Source organism: Aspergillus bombycis (assembly GCF_001792695.1).
Source record: "Aspergillus bombycis strain NRRL26010 chromosome Unknown contig00097, whole genome shotgun sequence".
Taxonomy (NCBI): domain Eukaryota; kingdom Fungi; phylum Ascomycota; class Eurotiomycetes; order Eurotiales; family Aspergillaceae; genus Aspergillus; species Aspergillus bombycis.
The window spans coordinates 33,987-52,110 of record NW_019170099.1 but is presented as its reverse complement, the minus strand read 5'-3'; the positions used below and the strand labels follow the sequence as shown (position 1 = coordinate 52,110).

The 18,124-nt window shown below is 46.7% G+C and overlaps 4 protein-coding genes across 4 annotated transcripts; 2 read left to right on the top strand and 2 right to left on the bottom strand.

The window, feature by feature from the left end:
• Positions 1-97: 97 nt before the first annotated feature.
• ABOM_009681 (dipeptidyl-peptidase III) lies at positions 98-4,728 on the bottom strand (the record flags this gene model as incomplete). The annotated part of the gene is made up of 9 exons (XM_022536809.1): positions 98-118; positions 174-438; positions 502-851; positions 936-1,071; positions 1,127-1,163; positions 1,231-1,798; positions 2,438-3,547; positions 3,611-4,490; positions 4,601-4,728. 9 exons carry the CDS (start codon positions 4,726-4,728, stop codon positions 98-100), a joined length of 3,495 nt encoding a protein of 1,164 aa, XP_022385754.1.
• Positions 4,729-5,334: 606 nt separating this feature from the next.
• ABOM_009680 (putative protein kinase Scy1) lies at positions 5,335-8,070 on the bottom strand (the record flags this gene model as incomplete). The annotated part of the gene is made up of 1 exon (XM_022536808.1): positions 5,335-8,070. One exon carries the CDS (start codon positions 8,068-8,070, stop codon positions 5,335-5,337), a length of 2,736 nt encoding a protein of 911 aa, XP_022385753.1.
• Positions 8,071-8,955: 885 nt separating this feature from the next.
• ABOM_009679 (branched-chain amino acid aminotransferase, cytosolic) lies at positions 8,956-10,352 on the top strand (the record flags this gene model as incomplete). The annotated part of the gene is made up of 4 exons (XM_022536807.1): positions 8,956-9,184; positions 9,246-9,543; positions 9,590-10,288; positions 10,340-10,352. 4 exons carry the CDS (start codon positions 8,956-8,958, stop codon positions 10,350-10,352), a joined length of 1,239 nt encoding a protein of 412 aa, XP_022385742.1.
• Positions 10,353-17,003: 6,651 nt separating this feature from the next.
• On the top strand, positions 17,004-17,912 carry ABOM_009678 (bZIP transcription factor; the record flags this gene model as incomplete). Its single annotated transcript, XM_022536806.1, has 2 exons — positions 17,004-17,175; positions 17,236-17,912. 2 exons carry the CDS (start codon positions 17,004-17,006, stop codon positions 17,910-17,912), a joined length of 849 nt encoding a protein of 282 aa, XP_022385743.1.
• Positions 17,913-18,124: the final 212 nt, after the last annotated feature.

Genomic DNA, 18,124 nt, shown 5'->3' with positions numbered 1-18,124 from the left:
AAAGAGTTGCGAGAAACAATAAAGAAAGCCATTGCTTCTAGCAGGCAAGACAATGCACGAGAAGGATGCGAAGCTTGGAGAATTAGTGGGAATTGATTTATCGAAGCCCAATTACACTCTGCAGTCATGTTAGGTTGAGCCATCAGATCAGTGGCAGGGTTCACAAGTCTTACCATTTCTAACGTCCATACTCTCCGAATCCAGATTTTCACCTTACCTTGAACGCCTTCGATATTCTCCAACTCAACACCCTCCCACCAGCATCTTCTAGCAGGTTTTCTCCAAAATAAGAGGAGTTTTTGGGCCATGCCAACTGCGTTGTTATTGGGGATGTCACCCCTGATATCAGTACGGAGTTTGGCCAACGCGAGGCTACAGATAACTGCCTTGTTGGGCTCTGGGGCACGGTGACCCCACCGGTCATCACGATCAAAGCCGCTATAATTATCTTAGTATTTAAGGTTATAAAGAGAGCTGGACGCTCAAAGATATAAAGCTTACCCTGCAGTCAGCATCTCGATCAGATGCTGCTCTGTTGAACCGGCCTCATCGCTCTTCCTTAATCCAGAGAAGATCCCATCTTGTTTCAGTAGTGCTCTTGCAGCTGCACGCTTGACCTCAATCATTTCCGCGTGATCGATGTCCGGCTGTGGAGGAATTGCATAAAAATCAAGGTCTTCCCGCAGCACGATGATCCCTGCCCGGTCCTGGAGCATGTCCCTGGTCGATCCTTGCATGGAATCGGGGGATATGTCTAGGTCTTGCGATGTCGAGGCTGCAGGAGACGACGGGATGGATTGAGCGACGGAGCGGAAGAAGTCAAGCATGTACTGGAGAGACACCGGATCATACTAACGTGTATATGTTAAGAAGAGTACATCAATTGAGAGAATGAACTTATGTGAGAAGCGATAGAGCGTTTTTGCCTTACTTACATCGACGGGGTAAATATCACCTTCGTGAAAGGTGCCCATGTGTCCATCTGGAAGCAAACCATTCGGAAACAGCGATAAAAGGACAAACTCCGGCAGTGTCAACAGTTCGTCCCGAGAGAGTGTGAACCTGGTTCCTCTGCAAGCCATATTAGAAATAAACGGCCAGTAATTTAAGGTTCGCGAATTCTCACCTGAGGTCCAGAGTTATATGTTCATCGCCGCCGATGTCTAGATTTTTGAATAGGTGAGTTATTGGCTCGAACAGATGATCATAAGTGCCGATCAAGTGTCATACCTCCTAGAGTGTTTATCGGTGGTCCACCTGCCTGTTGTACTTGAGTGATAATACTCGACGCGCCTCCTGCCGTAGCCATAACGTAGGTGAATGAGTTTATCGGACTCGAACCTTCGGTATACGGGGGAGGAGGTTCTCCCTCTTCCGCTGACCTTCCCGGAGAATAATCTTTGGGATCCCTGGAAAAGGTATCTTTGGACTCCGCGATCACGGATGATGAGGAATATGAATTCAGTGGTTCTTCTTCGGAGGACGGAGATGTAAACGGCGAGACGAAAGCTGGCTCGGATTCGGGACCTGTAACTTTGGCACGATCGGGATCAGCTCCAGGATGGCACACAAGAGACAAGAATGGTGGAGGATATGCTGAGATAAAGCTAGATGAGGAAGCCTGCGAGGACGGGAAATGCGGCGGCGGCGCAGTATAGAAGTCGTCGTCTTCCTCCACTGTAGAATCCGGGAGATGATGCGGCCGCGCCGTGGTAGGCGAGCCAGGAGAACCCGATTGCCACGGCAAGGTGTCGGGATTCGTTTCGAAATAACAGGGACGGGTTTTGTACTTGTGTGGCTGTTACGGATTGTGAGGAGCTACTTGTGAGGGGCTCCCCTTTGATCGAAGAGGGTCAGACTCCCGTTTCTCACGCCGATCAGGAGTGGTGTGTGTCTAGAGCTGTCGGTAAAACATAGAGACGCGGTGGGTATTCGTGAAAGACTGACTTTTATGCTCGAGCTATCTTTAAGGGGGAGGAAAAACGAGAAATTGATGAATGATGGGCAGTACAAAATAACAGGAAGCTGCAACTGTGAATGAGGTAAAGACAATGGGAGAAGTGTGGGAGGGAAGCGCTTAGAGGTGATGGTGGAAACATTTGGCTGAAGTTGGCTTACAGAGCACCTGGGGCTACTACGCTACTTCCGCCACAATCACTTGGTTTACACAACGAACATTGGTGAACAGCCATTTATAGCAATGAATTTCTCAAACCTTCACTAGGCATACTTTCATGATCTGTTGTATACATGGATTAACATCCGGTCACATGACTACACCTCCAGCAACAAAATGCCCACGCTTCCAATATCAGACAGGACGGTTAGTTTTATGAAGTTCCTCGAATTTATGGGGAACACTATAAACGGGGTATCTCGCATCCAGATATAGTTGACTACATCACCAACGCATGCAAATCTATCTATGAATCTAGACATTGCGTTCAACAAAGCTCTGGATCATTCCCTCAAGCGTCGGTTCATACTCTTTAAGGGTCACTTCGTCCCCATGTAGGATGGTGTTGCCCTGGACAAACACTTTACGCGGGACCTTGTTCTGAAGAACAACCTCACGAACTTTGGTCCCCCACCACTCATCAACCGACGTGATATCATCATAGAGCTTCTTACCTGCTTCAAAGTCCGCAGTACTCTTGTAGACATGCAACTTTTGCAGGTACTTCTCCACGGATGGACGCCCATGTGTCAGAATCTTCGATCGATCCAGATGAATCTCCAAATCAGAAAGATCTTCTTTGGTATAGAAAAGTTTCACGAAATCGTCACCGGCATCAAGGAATGATCGCAGAATACTATAGCGAGCTTGCATATGGGCTTGCCCCCATTTCTGAGTTTTGGGGTCCCAGAACTCCAAGGCGACCAGGCCTGCACGAGCCATCTGCAGATATGCCGCGAACAAGACATCCCCAGCCTCGTTGGTGAGATCTTTTTGTCCGTTCCCGAACCCAAAAATCTTCAGGATGTGAAAGTCGCAGCTGAGCACCATAGCGACGCACTCGGCGCGGCACTCTTCGTAAGAAGAGGCGATGGCTCCGAAAACTGAGCTCCAGGTCTGACCAGGCTTGTACCATGTGGATACCGGTTTTCCCGTGACTGGACTCACAGGAGGGTTGGAAATATCGAAGTTATACTCCCCTGGGGCGGTCTCCTGGAGAAGTTTGCCAGTTCCGTGCCCGAGAAGTTCATGGATGCCTACCTGGACTTCAAAAGCGGGGTCACGGCATCTGCGATAAACCTCCAAGTCCTTCTCGGCAATAAAGGGAACTGGCTCATTAGGAGCTTTAGCGCTAAGCACATTTCCAAGAGATACGTTCTTGAAACCTAGGTTTTGACGGATATCGTCATAGTTGGGAAGGTTGATGCCAGCAGGTATGCCGGAAGATTGAAAGCTCAAGACTTCCAGCGAGGTGAAGTCTGGGCTGAGAAACTTGTCCTTTTCAAAATCTTTGCCCCATGGAAGCTTGGGAATCATGAGCTCTGCACTATCCACCAGCTTTCCGAAGGCTCGGGTACGCTCTAGGTTAACCTACTCAGGTATTGGATATCAGCAAATGAAGAAGTGACAAAACTTATAATGCTTATGGCATACCAAAGCAACGAAGCCTTCCCATTCTCCTCGCACTCCATGCGGGTCTCGATAAGTCTCTACAAACCCTATATTGGCCTCCAGACTTGGCTTTTGATCCTTCACCCAGATCCGCTGGCTTTCTTTGAATGCTTCAATTGAACCGGCACCAAACGACAAGGCATATGCATCTAACATCCGTTTCTGGTTGTCGTTTGCTGCATTGAGTCCCGCTTGCTTAATCGAATGGGCAATCTTTGCCATTTCCTCTATGTGATCGCCAAAGACCAGGCGCAGCTTCTTTCCAGTCAGATTACCATCCAGGTCCAAAGCGTCGACTTCACCAAGATCCCTGTCCCTTACAGGGGGAGAAGTAACGCCCGAGGCAATTAACAATTCAAAGTCCCCGGATGGCAACTTCTTAAGTCTTGTATTTTCCAGAGGTAACCCGTTTTTCTCCATAAGGTCGCCAATAGCTGTGATCTCATCTTTCGTTACGGATGGAGAATCAGGGTAATAAGTAGTCATATGGCCACCATCTGTATAACCAAGGTGCATAAGCGCCTGCTCTTTTGTCTCATAAATACCACCTCCGGTCCTATTGGCTTTCTCAAATGCTGTTCTTGTTTCTGAGGTGGATGAGGCCAACGCCTGAAAGGCTTCTACAGGCAGTCGAGGAATGAACTTGGAGTCACCAAAACCTTTGTAGTTCCCGCAATTCCCGAGAAACTGGGCGGAATATTCCAAGAAATAACGCAAATGCTCGTCGCTTACATTGGTATTTTTAGCGAGATCAGTCCAGTTTCCATCACAGGCATGGTAGAGTGCGATTATAAGATCGTAGATCGGTTCAGACTCGGGGGAAACCTGGCGCAAAGTAACGCGAGTGCCTTCAAATGCCGCTCTAATATTCCAACAGTAAGCTCGGTTATCAGCGTTGTGTACACCAATGGAATAGATGGCCACGCATGCGACTAGTAAAAATTGTGCAACTGGGGTTCGGAAGAAACTAACCTGCTTATGTAGTGCGCATATCGCCTCAGCTTTGCATCCTTGAGATTGTCAAAGTGGTGTTTGATCTCCAGGCGAACCACCGTAGGAGGTGAGTCAGCCAAATAGTGCTGTTTGACCTTCTCATCCATCATGACTATTTTCTGATGCGTGTGAGTAAGAGATACAGTGCTTGTGGAAAGGTTATTTGTGAAAGAAGAACAAGTACGTGAAGAGTGATGTGAAGGACGGGGACGAGTGAGGGGCAGAAGAAAGGGTCCGGGGGGGCGGTGGAGAAAATGTTCCGAAGGCAAGCGCTTTGAAGCGCCTCGAACAGCGAGCATTCTTGGAGTTGAGCAGTAAAGTACCTAGTATCTCCTTAGTCTTTCTCTGACTAGAGGTAGCATCATGGATACACACAATTCTTGGCAAAAGTGGAGTTTGTTCGACAGCTTATCAGAGTGCAGACCCACTCTCTATCTTTATGGATACCTGTCGGCTATACAGAAGTAGGGAAACATATTAGCTCATGATTAGGCCTTGGCTCCCAAATTATATATGTCGGATAGCACATGACTATGTACATGTAACAACGAGAAAAAAAGAAAAGAAGATATGGGCACATGCCCTGCCATGTTTCTTTCATAGAAGAGACATAAACGTGAGAATATCAAAGGAAGAGAAAGGTAGTTAAAGTAGGAAAGGAGAAAGAAGGAAGTTAACCAACTGAGTTCTATAGTACTATAATATCATTCCGCTCACAATAAACTTTCGTACTTGTCAAGCCCCTGCTTTGCATTGCCTTGTAGTTGTGACACACTGTTATTCGAGAATGCATTGTGGGGAGTATTTATCCCCAAGGGGGATTTGTTTGCAGCTGTCAGACTACCAGAGTTTGGGAAAGTCCCCAACGCGATGTGAGAAGACGGAGGTGGAGGGATAGAAAACGCAGCATAATTAGGGGTTGGTTGTACGCTTGGTCCGGACATGGAGGCACCAGAAACCTTCATGTTAGCTAAAGCCTCCAAGGCTGAACCAGACACAGGATTCTGGCTATTCGGATAGCTCGACGTATTCCAAGTATCAGGTGATGTTGCTTGTAAGGTACGGGAGGCAGGCGTTGGAGAAGATCGTTGCCTAGCAGTAGGCTCCAGCGAAGGAAACGAGTGCAAGTTATAATCAGGTGTAATGGAGCGCATACTGAGACTTGAGGCACCCGACAGGGCATTGCCTCTGCCAGCCGATCCAGCCACATTTGTTGACCAGGAGAATGCTGCGGTTGATTGCTTTTGAGCAGACACCTCCTCCGAGAGCATACTGCTCCAGGGATCAGTATTCTTGGAGCTTGAAGCATCGGGACCCCGCCCAAGAACAAGGCGCTCAAAGTTATCTCTCGTAGAGTCCACATTAGATTGTGTTAAGTTATTGGGCATCTTCGAGGAACTTCCCGCGCCGTTTTGGAATCCACTTGAGTCTGTTCCCGAAGAGAGCTCCTGTAGTTTCTTCCTCTGTTCACGCTCGATCTTCAAAGATATGCTTTTAATAAGGTTCATAAATTCACCAAATTGATGTAAATTGAGAAGTGGCCCTAGGCTGAAGTTCCAAAGGATTGGCAGGACCTCCAGAGCAAGGAACTCGGTATCAGCAACCGTGCCGATCTGTTGAAACACATGCAAGGCCGCCATCATGACAGCCGGCTCCTTCGTTTTGATCGCTTTAAGTGACGGGACGAGTTTTTCCTGTATCGTATACTTGTCTAAAATAGACGACCTGATTGGCTGTGAGTTGCCTTTCTGGACTAACCCAGACAAGTCATCTTCGACCGACTCTCCTTCGTCTAAAGAGCCACCACATAGCGCAGTGAATGCTTCCAGGCATCGTACTTTAATAGCAAGGCTGTTTGTTCGACTAAATGTAGAAGCGATTGGAGGGAATACCTCGTTCTTGACGGTGCTAAAATCAAGTATTGGAAGGATGACAGGCAAGCATTTAATAGCCCCATCTACCAAGGAATGAGTAGGTGAGTCTAGACCTAGCCGGATTAGTGGCAAGATATCCTCCTTTAGCTCCTTTCCAGAGCAGTTGTCTGCCACGATTTTCATGTGTTCAAGAACAACCATGAGGCCCGCATCTTTCTTAGAATCACGTTCATGAACAGCAGCTTTGTCTGTCGGGAACAGCTCCTTGATTCGAGGAATTACCTTCTCTGGAAGTATACGACGTGCATTGGGAATGCGCTGGAGGATCGCAAAGATATTCTGCAAAATGAGGGGTAGGAGTTCACGATCTTTCAGCTCGTCCAACAATATACCCAACACTTTTCTTTCCAACACGGACACTGGAAATTCTGAGATAACCCGCTGCAGCCCGCGCATGAATTGTGATTTCTCATTCTGATTCTTGGCTGGCAAGGACTCCAAGAAACGGATCGTAGATACTAATATGTTATCGAAATATTGTGATTGCTGGAATTCACGGGCATTCAAACGCTGCGCTGGTCGTCTAGTTATTAGCCGGGGTAATACGTGCGTAATGAGCTCCTTCGGAATAGTGCCTGAGCAAAGAAAATTATTGCCTTGTGATGGCGTCGTGGAGGGAGAGCTGAGTAATTTTCTGTATGAGCTGAGATTCGAATGAGCTTGGAGCGGAGAGATGTGCGGGGAGTTATATAGAGCTACGATGATAATCCCAAGGGAGAACAGGTCCGCAGATGTAGTAACATTGGAGTCCAATGCAAAATCGGGTGACGTATAGTCTATATTCAATTGGACGGAGGGAGGGAGGCGAGGGTCCTGGTAAAGGGCTTCCGACAAAGCTAACGGTGGAAGGGAGGACCGAGAGTCTGTGGAGTTGGGTGGGCCGGCAAACCCAAGACCTGATATCTTCCAGTCGGATTTGGCATTGATAAAGATGGCCTCGGGGTTGAGATTGCCGTGGACAAGGCCCGCAGATTCGTGAAGGAACTCGAGGCCCTTGGCAACTTGCAAAAGTCCTTTTTGAATTTCTAGCTCATCAATCTCCAAATCTCTTCGCCTTCGGGTTCCGTCAGGTTCTTCTACCATGTAACGGCTAGACCTCGAGCCCAACCTCGAATTGCTTTCTTGCGCATCTTTCTCTTGCAGGAGTCTGGCAAGAGATGTGGTTATTTGTTCAGTCACAAACATAAGACCACCACCACGGGTTTCCTCCACGGGCTCTAGAACCTGGAGCACAGAGGGATGTCTGAGCCGTGTCAGGCTCCCGGCTTCCCGTTTAAGTCGTTCAACGACACCCTCGTGCAATTTCTTTGCCGAAGAGGAGGAACGACCACCTAGACCGCTCGGGCGTGACTCGAGTGACTTCTTGTCAAAGATGAAAATGGAGGCCGAGGTGCCGGTGGACTTTTTCTTTCCATCATGAACTTTCCAAGGACCAGAGATCACTGCGGGTTGCGGAGAAATTTGATAATTGGCTGATATATTGGAACTGAATGATTTCAGGGCTGATGAAAACATGGTTCTCCCGCCGATAGTGTAAGAGCATAGAACCAAGAAGTATTCTGGGCTGAGTAGCCAAGAGCGATTGTTTTCTTGATACGATGTGGTGATGGAGTGGTAAGAATGCCTCGGCAAGCTGTGGTTCACGCAAGATGCCCTCCAGTGTATTAATCAGATATTGACAGTCCACTTTGGATAACCATTGCACGGAAAGAGAAGGGCGTCGACAAATAGGTAAAGTCAAAGGGAAAACACGTGTTTGGTTCACCTCAGCCCTACACGCTATTCTTAATTATCTATCTCGAAACCCATACCTGATCTGCTGCCATCAGGACGGATATGATCACGTGATAAGCGATGCTGTGGCCAATGAACGGTTGTGGAACGGTTTACAGCTCATGTTGATATCACGTGTCCCACCGCTCTTGAATGGTACGCCGCAAAGGCTATTGCCGGCTATCTGCGAAATTAAACTCCGACCTCGGACGTCAGCCCCGGATTGTCAATCAATCACTTTGGCCTGTTAATCAACAATCTCGCGGTCAACTTCTGGGAAAGGTACATTGACGGCCGCCAACAATTAACAAATTGCTCTTTACATTTCCATCACTGGATTTATATGACGAGATTGCCATTCGAGGTCGTGTGGGGCGCATTTGTTTGGCTTCCGTATCAGTTCGGTTATCGCTGGGTCTTCCGGAGTTGGACCTAGGGCCCGTGGGATAAGACTCATTCATCTGTTAAAGGGAGCCCGTTCCGCCTTTCAAACTCCGCTGCCAGCTTTCCTGCCCGTACTCTTGTCTTTCACCAACATCAATTTCTCCTTAGTTGTGTCACGGTCGATAGACACTCTGCGAAATCATACCCGTGAGTACCGCGGTTCTCAGTTTGCGGCGCGCAGCCATGAACTCGCTGCGTCAATTTACTCGCCGCAAGGCGCTACAGAGCCTGGCTATACCTCCGAACCAGAGCTTCAGCACAATCCGATTATGGCAGAGGCATTTCAGCAGTACTCCAGTCGTTGCTTCCCGGCTAGCTGGCATTGATCCTTCAAAGCTTACAGTTACCAAAACGAGCACCCCTAAAGAATTGACACCTGCTAAGGATCTCGTTTTTGGCAAGACCTTTACTGGTATGCGCAATCCAAAGAATCAGCCACATTTTGTGCCTATAGTAACGTGGACCTCTCTTAGATCATATGCTTGCTATTGAATGGTCAGCATCCAATGGCTGGGATGCCCCTCGTATTGTCCCCTACCAAAACCTTAGCTTGGATCCCTCGGCTTGTGTTTTTCACTATGCCTTTGAATGTTTTGAAGGCATGAAGGCCTATAAAGACAACAATGGTCAAATTCGGTTGTTCCGTCCAGACAAGAACATGGAGCGCTTGAACAAGTCTTCATCGCGAATCGCTCTCCCTACCGTTGACGGTGAGGCTCTGACTCAATTAGTCGGAGAGCTCGTAAAACTAGACAGCAGATTCATCCCTAGGTAAGGTCATCGCTGACTCGCCACGTATTTCAGCTAATAGCAATAGTGCTCGGGGTTACTCACTCTACCTGCGGCCCACAATGATTGGCACGCAAAGTACCCTTGGGGTTGGACCACCGGGTTCTGCCCTTTTGTTCGTCATCGCAAGCCCCGTTGGGCCTTATTACCCCACTGGTTTCAAGGCCATCTCGCTAGAGGCCACTGACTATGCTGTTCGAGCCTGGCCCGGTGGTGTTGGAGATAAAAAGTTAGGTGCTAACTACGCTCCGTGCATTGTTCCTCAACTGAGCGCAGCCTCCCGAGGCTTCCAACAGAACTTGTGGCTTTTCGGTGAGGAAGAATACGTGACTGAGGTCGGAACTATGAACCTCTTTATTGCGTTGAAGAACAAGGAAACAGGGCAGAAGGAACTAGTCACTGCTCCTTTAGATGGAACGATTCTTGAAGGTGTGACCCGTGACTCTGTTTTGGGACTTGCCCGGGAGAGACTAGCACCAAAGGGCTGGACTGTGTCCGAGCGCAAGATTAGAATGTCTGAGGTTGCTGAGGCAGCAGACGAGGGTAGGCTGGTTGAGGTATTCGGATCTGGCACCGCAGCCATCGTAAGCCCTGTACGAAGCATCAGCTACAAAGGCAAGATGGTCGACTGCGGCTTGAAGGAAGATGAGGAAGCTGGCGAGATTGCTTCCCAGATGAAAAACTGGATTGAGGGGATCCAGTACGGTGATGAAGATCATAAGTGGAGGTAAGTCTGCTGTGGGATGCATTCTTTGTGATCTTATACTGATTTTACTAGCTACGTCCTGTAAATGAAGCCTCGGTCGCACAAAATGGGCTACAAGTTGTTTAGAGTGGTTTACATGATTCTTTATGGGTATGGATAGGAGGAACTATTCGCAGTCTTGGGTTATATCACTGCTATAATTTGATTTGGCCATTTTTCAACTAGCATGAGCGCCATCTTACATTATAACTTATCTTCAAACGAAAATGCAGAAACTCTAGCTATCTCGGCTTTGCAAAATATTCTTTCTTCTACCCAGCTGGAGTAAAGTACCCAACGCTCAAGAAGTAAAAGATACCTTGTGAGTCTGGTTGTAGTAACTGGTGAGTATCTTGGGGAAGTCGACAACTGCTGAACCTACCTCCACGAAACTAAGCCTCTAGCAACCCTTGAATGGCCTCTGTAGATGTCCTCAAAAAGGAAGTGATCAACTGTGCAGCTACCACCTTACGCTTGAACCTCAACAAGTCATAGGCTCAGCCGCCATATTATCGCAAATGACGACTTAGCCTATAAGAAGTTAGATCGTTGACCAGTGCCCTGCCATACTACAAGGTACTTTTTCGGTCGGCCTTTTTGGAGCCCTTTTCACAGGGCGCCTGAAGAGCCATGTCACGGACCTTGTCAACCTAAGGCGTGTTCCTACAGGGAAGTAATACGACGATCCCAACGATCAGTTATAATATAAATATAGTAACAGGTAGTATTCCAATGTTGGAATGACAATCCAGTGGGATAGGGATGTATTGTACAGTAGTTTACTTGACCATTTGACAGAGCGATATACACCCAATGTCAATAATTGACGATAGTATAGGCCGGTTCCTATCATCGTTCAAAGATTCGAACCTCAACTTGTCAAAGTACTGGTCCGGAGTATGGATGGCCTGAGGCACGCTGTATCCGTAGCGACCCCAACAGGAGCGAGGCGTGGTTGTACTATGTAGGCCTATAGCGGGCATGCATAAGGGGCCTAAGCCATCTTGTCATGCCTGAGAAGAATCTCCAGTCAGCCACGAGGAGATCCACAATGTACGCTACATGACGTCCAGAACCGTAACGTCGGCAGGATCCGTTCCCGCCCAATTAGTTCCAATAATTCGTCCCCATTCATCCGACACGGGCCAGCAACAGCGGATACGTTGATCAGCACACATCTGAATACTCTATACCAGGTCAAGCCGTCACCAAGGCTGTGCTGCACAGCGGGTTCCGGATACGACGGGAAGGTGCAACACAGGGCATTTAGTCAATTTGGCGGAGAAGGAATCCGGTGGGAAGGCACGGACTGGTAGGGAGGGATGCCGACGAGAGCCGAAAGGCCATTCCATTCATCCATTATCTAAACCTGTCGACGACAAGGCACGGAGATATGCGCTGCCGAATGTCGGGTTTTATTTTAGCTCACCAACAGCCACCGATTGCCAACAGAACAATATAATTTCCTTCATTCCTATGGGATTTGCCGGTTAGACTAATGCAGGTGTAATTCTTTGAGAAATTTACGAAAAGGTGTCATGCTATTAGCGGCAATCGGTGTTTCTCAAACCCACGGAGCTGAAGATTTCTCGTGTCTGGCACCGAATATTATCGTTCTGTGAACCTTTCAGGGTGTATATGTTCTTTGAGAAGTAATGTATATTCCATTTGATAGCTCTAGGTGGTCATAGATCCCAGTAGGCATGCTGTAGTCGATTAGAACGAAATCTGGTATAACTATATTGAAATAATAGTTAGCTGTGACCTTCAGAATTTGACTGGCATGGACATGTTAAACCCAAACGAGCTCCTTGAGCGACGCCTGTTACTTATCACGTCAACTTGGTTAGGACAGCACCAACACAAAGTAGTTCTGTATCGCTTTCTAATTCAATAAAACCCCACAGGCTAATCCTCCCTCCCCTACCTCTTCCGCCCCGGGACAATTGATCCTCTATAATTGCAGAGTGACTCGCACCCTATAATTAGTAGGCATGGGCCGCACGGTATATATGTTATACATTGACCGGAGTTCTGACACTCGGGCCATTCCAAGAGTACTCAGTAATTGTTGAAAATAGTGAATCCCGGCCTTGTATCTTTCGCTTTTTCAGACTTTTTTTTTTTTTTTTTGCGTTTACGCATCGTATAAGGAATGCCATCCTGTGCTGATTCCACCACACCACCTTTAGCGAATGAAGTCAACATAGATTACATCTCGGCGTATAACTTGCCTCGACCTTATAAATTGAAATTGATACAGCAATCTTTTCGATAACCATGTCTCTTTCAACGAATCAAAGGGGAATGTATTAGCGAAATGCGGGCGGAGGTGGCAAGCTAAGTAAGACGCTCCTCTCGATCGAAGAGGATGCATAAATTACTTCGCCGAAGGATCCATACCTGCGTAGACTTGGGGGCGGGGCAGGTACACAGTATACAGTGGAGATTTCCACCGTTCATACTACTTAACTTCGCCCGTCAGATGTCAAGCCTGTCACCACGTGCGGTCACCTATACCCGGGTAAGCAATTGGTGTTCGTAATCTTCTCGGGTGGCACGGATAATCCTTAGGCTTAGTCTGCTACTGTAAGCGGAGCAGTGGTAATAATGACCCTGCGTTAAATTAATAATGTATATACTATAACCAGTGATCAAATTCCAGAGTTAGAGGGGCTATTGAAAAAAAAATGACTGAAGATAAAGTAATCATATAAAACAAGTATTTAATGCGAGGAAATTGCCGATAGGTACTAAATGACAGAATATGTATAATCACTGCTAGTTAGTGCAGATATATATGTGTCACTTAGGTGCAGCCAAAGACCGTATCAACAGATTTCATCATTGCTGGAAGGTTTAACAATTCGTCACCGTGAATATTTGTCTCTTAAGATCCCGATCCTTGGAAATATGTTATGCAGGCTATTAGACTCCATGAAGGCCTATCTGCCGGTAAGAGGTTAGTCAAAGTAATTGACTCATTAGTATTGATCAGCACTGTGATATTCTCCCGATGCACAATAACATACAACTCTGTTTTTTCTATTTTTTACTTTGTCGGGGGCCACGGGTCTAGCCAAGGTGGGGGAATAAGAGAAGACAGAGATGAGGTTACATACGATGGGCGAGGGGTCATGAGGCGGATGAGTATGAATGGATGCTTGAGTATGCAGGCCCAGACCCCACCATCACCAAATCAAGACGAAAGATATCACTCTGCATGACAACCAAACTGGGACCAACCATGTGATTGGTGCGTGACCTCGAGGCATACATCCTGAAACAGATAGTACTTAGCTGGTTTCCTATCCTCGCCAATGAGACATCGTTTCATCAGCCCTACACAAGGGGGGTCCTGACTATGACCTCGTATTACCCTGGAAGGGATAGATTCTTAGAGGAAAACGAAAAAAGGAGAAGAAAAAGTTGAGCCTCATAGTTGTAAATCCTTGAAATACCTCAGACTAGGGTAAAACCAAAAATAGACATTATCATATTGACGCATCCCCACACGCACCCACGGAAGAATTCTCTACCTTGCTTGACGCAACTAATTCCTTTCCAATCATCTTACTCCCAGGGAAAGAAAAAGGCGGTCGGATTGATTTAAGTCCCAGTAACGTATTAATGAGTAGAAACCTAATACAGCAAGAGCACTAGTTTCATGTTATAGGACAGCTCGTCTAGTTTATCGCCCCCAAATATGATGGTATGTGGGGTAATCTGCCTTACAGCTAAGCCTCGCACGGGTTATATTCAAGGTAGAGGTTATTCCTAGCAACAGATGTAGTAAATAAGAGAGAAAAAGAAAAAAGAATAGGGGAAAAAATGAAATACATACACACACATACAAATACACACAGAGAGAGAGAGAAAGAGAGAGAATGAATGATTGGTAATAACATTATTCACTGTGTTCAAGACATGGGCAAAACAATGTTCCGCATTCTTACATATTGTCAGTTACCCATGTCTCTAACACAGCCTTACACAGTTCTTCATGCTTATCAAGAGTCATGTTGTTTTAGAATAAGAGGAGCGATATACAATTAGAGTACCCACGCCGTCCACTAGGGAAGGTGAGATCTTTATCCTTAGTGTGTTGCCAAGATCAAGGGGGTCTGTACAAACGTGGCAGAGACCGAGGCCGTGCACCCTTCCATGTTGGTTCAATCCACTTCAACATTCTTCAGAGTTTGCCTGCTTCTGGTTTCGTGCTGTCGAGGAAGCATGCACGAGGTCAATCGGAAGTTGCCTAAATGCCTTTTCTGGAAACTGGTGCACCCGGGTGTGATTGGTCAGAAGGTATTCTACCCTAAAAACATCACAAGAGTTATCCAACTCCGGAGGGAGATGTAGCCTGTCATGTAAATGAGTGGGTCGTACTAAGGCACTCCGTACATACTACTACTAGGTAACTCTGATTGACAACAAATTTGTCATTGGCTAGAAATGGTGTGTAGTCAACATACAATTATAGTTGTTTCTTTTCTTTTCTTTTCTTTTCTTTCACCTCCTCTCTTCCCTATGTATTTTACTTCCCCGTTCTATTCTTCTTTCTCGTTAAGGTACCCTAATAAAAGAGTATGTACGGAGCAACGCTTGTATACTAACTAAAATAGTGGGATGGGGGCCGGCGGCTAATTTCTTTGACCCGGGAGGGATTTAAAACGGTGGTATTCTGACCGAAGCAACTAGTCACAATGCCCGTAATTAAAGTTGATAGATATCTATCTTGAGAGTATGCCATCCAACTCAAAGTATGGAGCAAACACCAATTCTATGGGGTAGGAGCATATCGAGGTACTCTATCACGATACCGAAAAAGTTTAGATCTGTTTCATATAGATTTATAGTACTAGTATTGGAACTATGAAGTACTGCACTTAACCCCATTTGACAGTTGAACATCGGATGAGGACTAACTACTAGTAGTAGAAGGATAGATGGACTCTGGAAATTCGAGTCCGCCAAAATAGGAACGGATGCAAGTCATCGGATGACTGACATCAAATAAAGACGCTTAAAATTATCTTTTAGTACAACCTGCACCTCTCGGTCTAAGAATAGGTAACCATGGAAGATAATGAGGATGGGAACGAGGTTAGTGATTCATTGTGTAACCATACTTTTTTTGCCAATACAGGCATTACTGGTATAATACATAGAGATGGTCACTAAGTGAAGGTGCGAAGCTAGCCCCTTCCTGGGAAACTGCATCTTTCCCGTTTTCCTTTGGAGAGCACTCCGGGAAGCCACTTCGCTGCCCTAATCCAGGGAAAAAAAATTTGCTATTTGTAAAATACCTTCTAATATAATACATCTATACTGTACATACAAGGGCAACATCCTTGTTGGACCCCAAAGTGCCCCGGGTAACATGCATGGAAGGAAAGTAAATCACCAGGCAATGCATGATTGTGCAACTTCCACTTTCCTTACTGATCTTTGTTGGCTCGCTCGTAAAAGATTCTGGTTAGGAAGGACATACGGCTTTGGAAAACTGTCCGTTGTTACACTTGTTTCGAGGCTTTTTACTTTACTTTTCCTTTTTCCCTTTTTTCTAAACCTGCTGCAAAGGCGAGGAATTCAGCGTGTCATTGAGCTGCAGCATTGTCTCTTTTTTAGCACCCCAAACAGAGTACAGCCAAAAGAGGAGGAAGAAGGGTTGGGGGAAAAAGGAATGTGTGAAGATCTACATTCTACATGATGTTGCTATTTATTATCAGGTTCCTTTAGAGTCTAGCATGGAGGTGAATTGCAAGGCTCATTCATCAATACAGTAGGAAAACCGCCCCCTTCTTTAGAGAATGCAGCTTCAACCTTAGCGACATGCTGCTAATGCAATATCTGGAACCACATGGCCGATGATGGTGGACAAAAGTCAAACCCTGGGGGCTGTTGGTTCAGCACAGCCTGATCTTGCTCATTTTCCTTGGTTGTCAATTCCCCTCTCTCGGTCTTTTCGGTCATCGGAGGGTCCGCTTCAACAGCCTCACAACCTGGGATTCCGTCAGCCCGCCAACCATTTTGCGATGCAGCCCTGCACATCCGCGCATCTATTCGGGAAAAGTTCCCTACCAACACATGGTCAAGCCATGCGTACTAATGGCTCCCTGGCCCCAAGCCCCCAGGCATTCACCTGTTGCGAAACACTAATGTTACCGGACCCCCCCAAAAAAAAGAAAAAGAAAAAAAAATTAAATAATTATATTTCTTTTATTTTATTCCAAAAAAAATACTATTCAATTTAATCAAAATTAAACTAAAATTAAATCAACTCATAAAAAAAAAGGAAGAAAATTAAACGAAACACGGGATTATCACTGTTATCGCAACGGCTCAATCGCTGTCATGGGTTGTTTTGGACTCGGAGACCGGGGCTTAGCAAGCAATGAGCTACATGTAGGCTGTTTCTTTAGTGGATTGACCATGGCTCCAACGCTTCTTTAAATACTACGTGATTCCTTTCTCTGTTTTAGGTTCCCATGGTAAATCATCGCTGACGGCTTTGACCACTTGAACCTGAAGCTATATAGTTAATCTTCTCTTCTTTGTTGCTGTACCGCTCTTCCTCAATTTTACTTTGACCTCATTTAGTCTACCAATCGTAGACGGTCGAAGCTCTGTTCTACATACATAAAGTTGGCAGTTTCTCCTGCTATTCTTCCCCACATCCTTTTATCTGCCCAAGATGCACCGATCAAGCAGTCATACCTACCAAACAACCAGCTCAAGAGGCTCGTCGAGTCACGCCAGCAGCAGTGCCTTCAGTCCAAATGCCAATCCAAACGAAGACTGGACCAAGATATCAGATCTTGCCGAGCGGCGGCGTATTCAGAACCGAATTGCACAGCGCAATTATCGTTAGTGTGCCATCCAAAAAAATGATATGGGCATCTATTCTAACTCGGGCATTGTATTAGGTAAAAAGCTCAAGCGCCGCTTAGAGGACCTTGAGAAGAGGGCTGCCTCAGTTTCAGAATCTCCAGAACGGTCCAACGAGAGAACTGAAGCGCTGAAGAGTTCGCATCCGGCCAAGCCTCGTGCTAGGAACTCTCGCACTTCCAAGTCGAACGCGGATGCCACGAGGCGGGCTACAGCGGAGAGGATCCCAGCTTATGATGGTTATGCAGCACAGGATGACCGGGGGGCGATGTTCTCCCATCAATGTACGCGCCAGCTCTCCGCATCACCCCCGCCTGTATACTCTTATCCTTCGTATTCCCATTTGGAACCCTACGGGCAGTCCCCATATGGACAGCCACATCCCTATCATTCAATCCCGAGTACCTATAGTGATATGTATCACGGAGAGTATGGGGCCTCAGTGCCATCTATTCTCCCCGTCACAATGACTACGACAGGCCCAGTCAAGAGGCCGCATGTCTACGCGGACGAAGATATTGTGAGCCCGTTTAGCATGAGTTACGCATCCATGGCTGGCATCGATTTGTGTCCGAGTTCTCAACATCTTTCGGAGGCCAATATCCCTGTACATACCCCTCCCCGTTCATTCAGCCGATCTGCAAAACATCCCGTATTCAGCAAGACTAATTCCCTTCCTTCAGATGCCGCCGCTGTCGCACGTTTGCAGCGATGATCATTCCTCTCCATCGACACCAGCGGAGCCGCCCAATCTGGCATGCCCTCTTACCCCCGAGTCGGACCCATGCTCTCCCCACTCGTACCCTCTATTTTAATGACGTTATTTGGTTTGCTTTTGACGATGGCTTGTTGTGACGACTGGTATGATAAATTGGGTTGTGTATACCGTGGAGTTTTATTTCATTCATTCGATTATTCTGGGTGGGC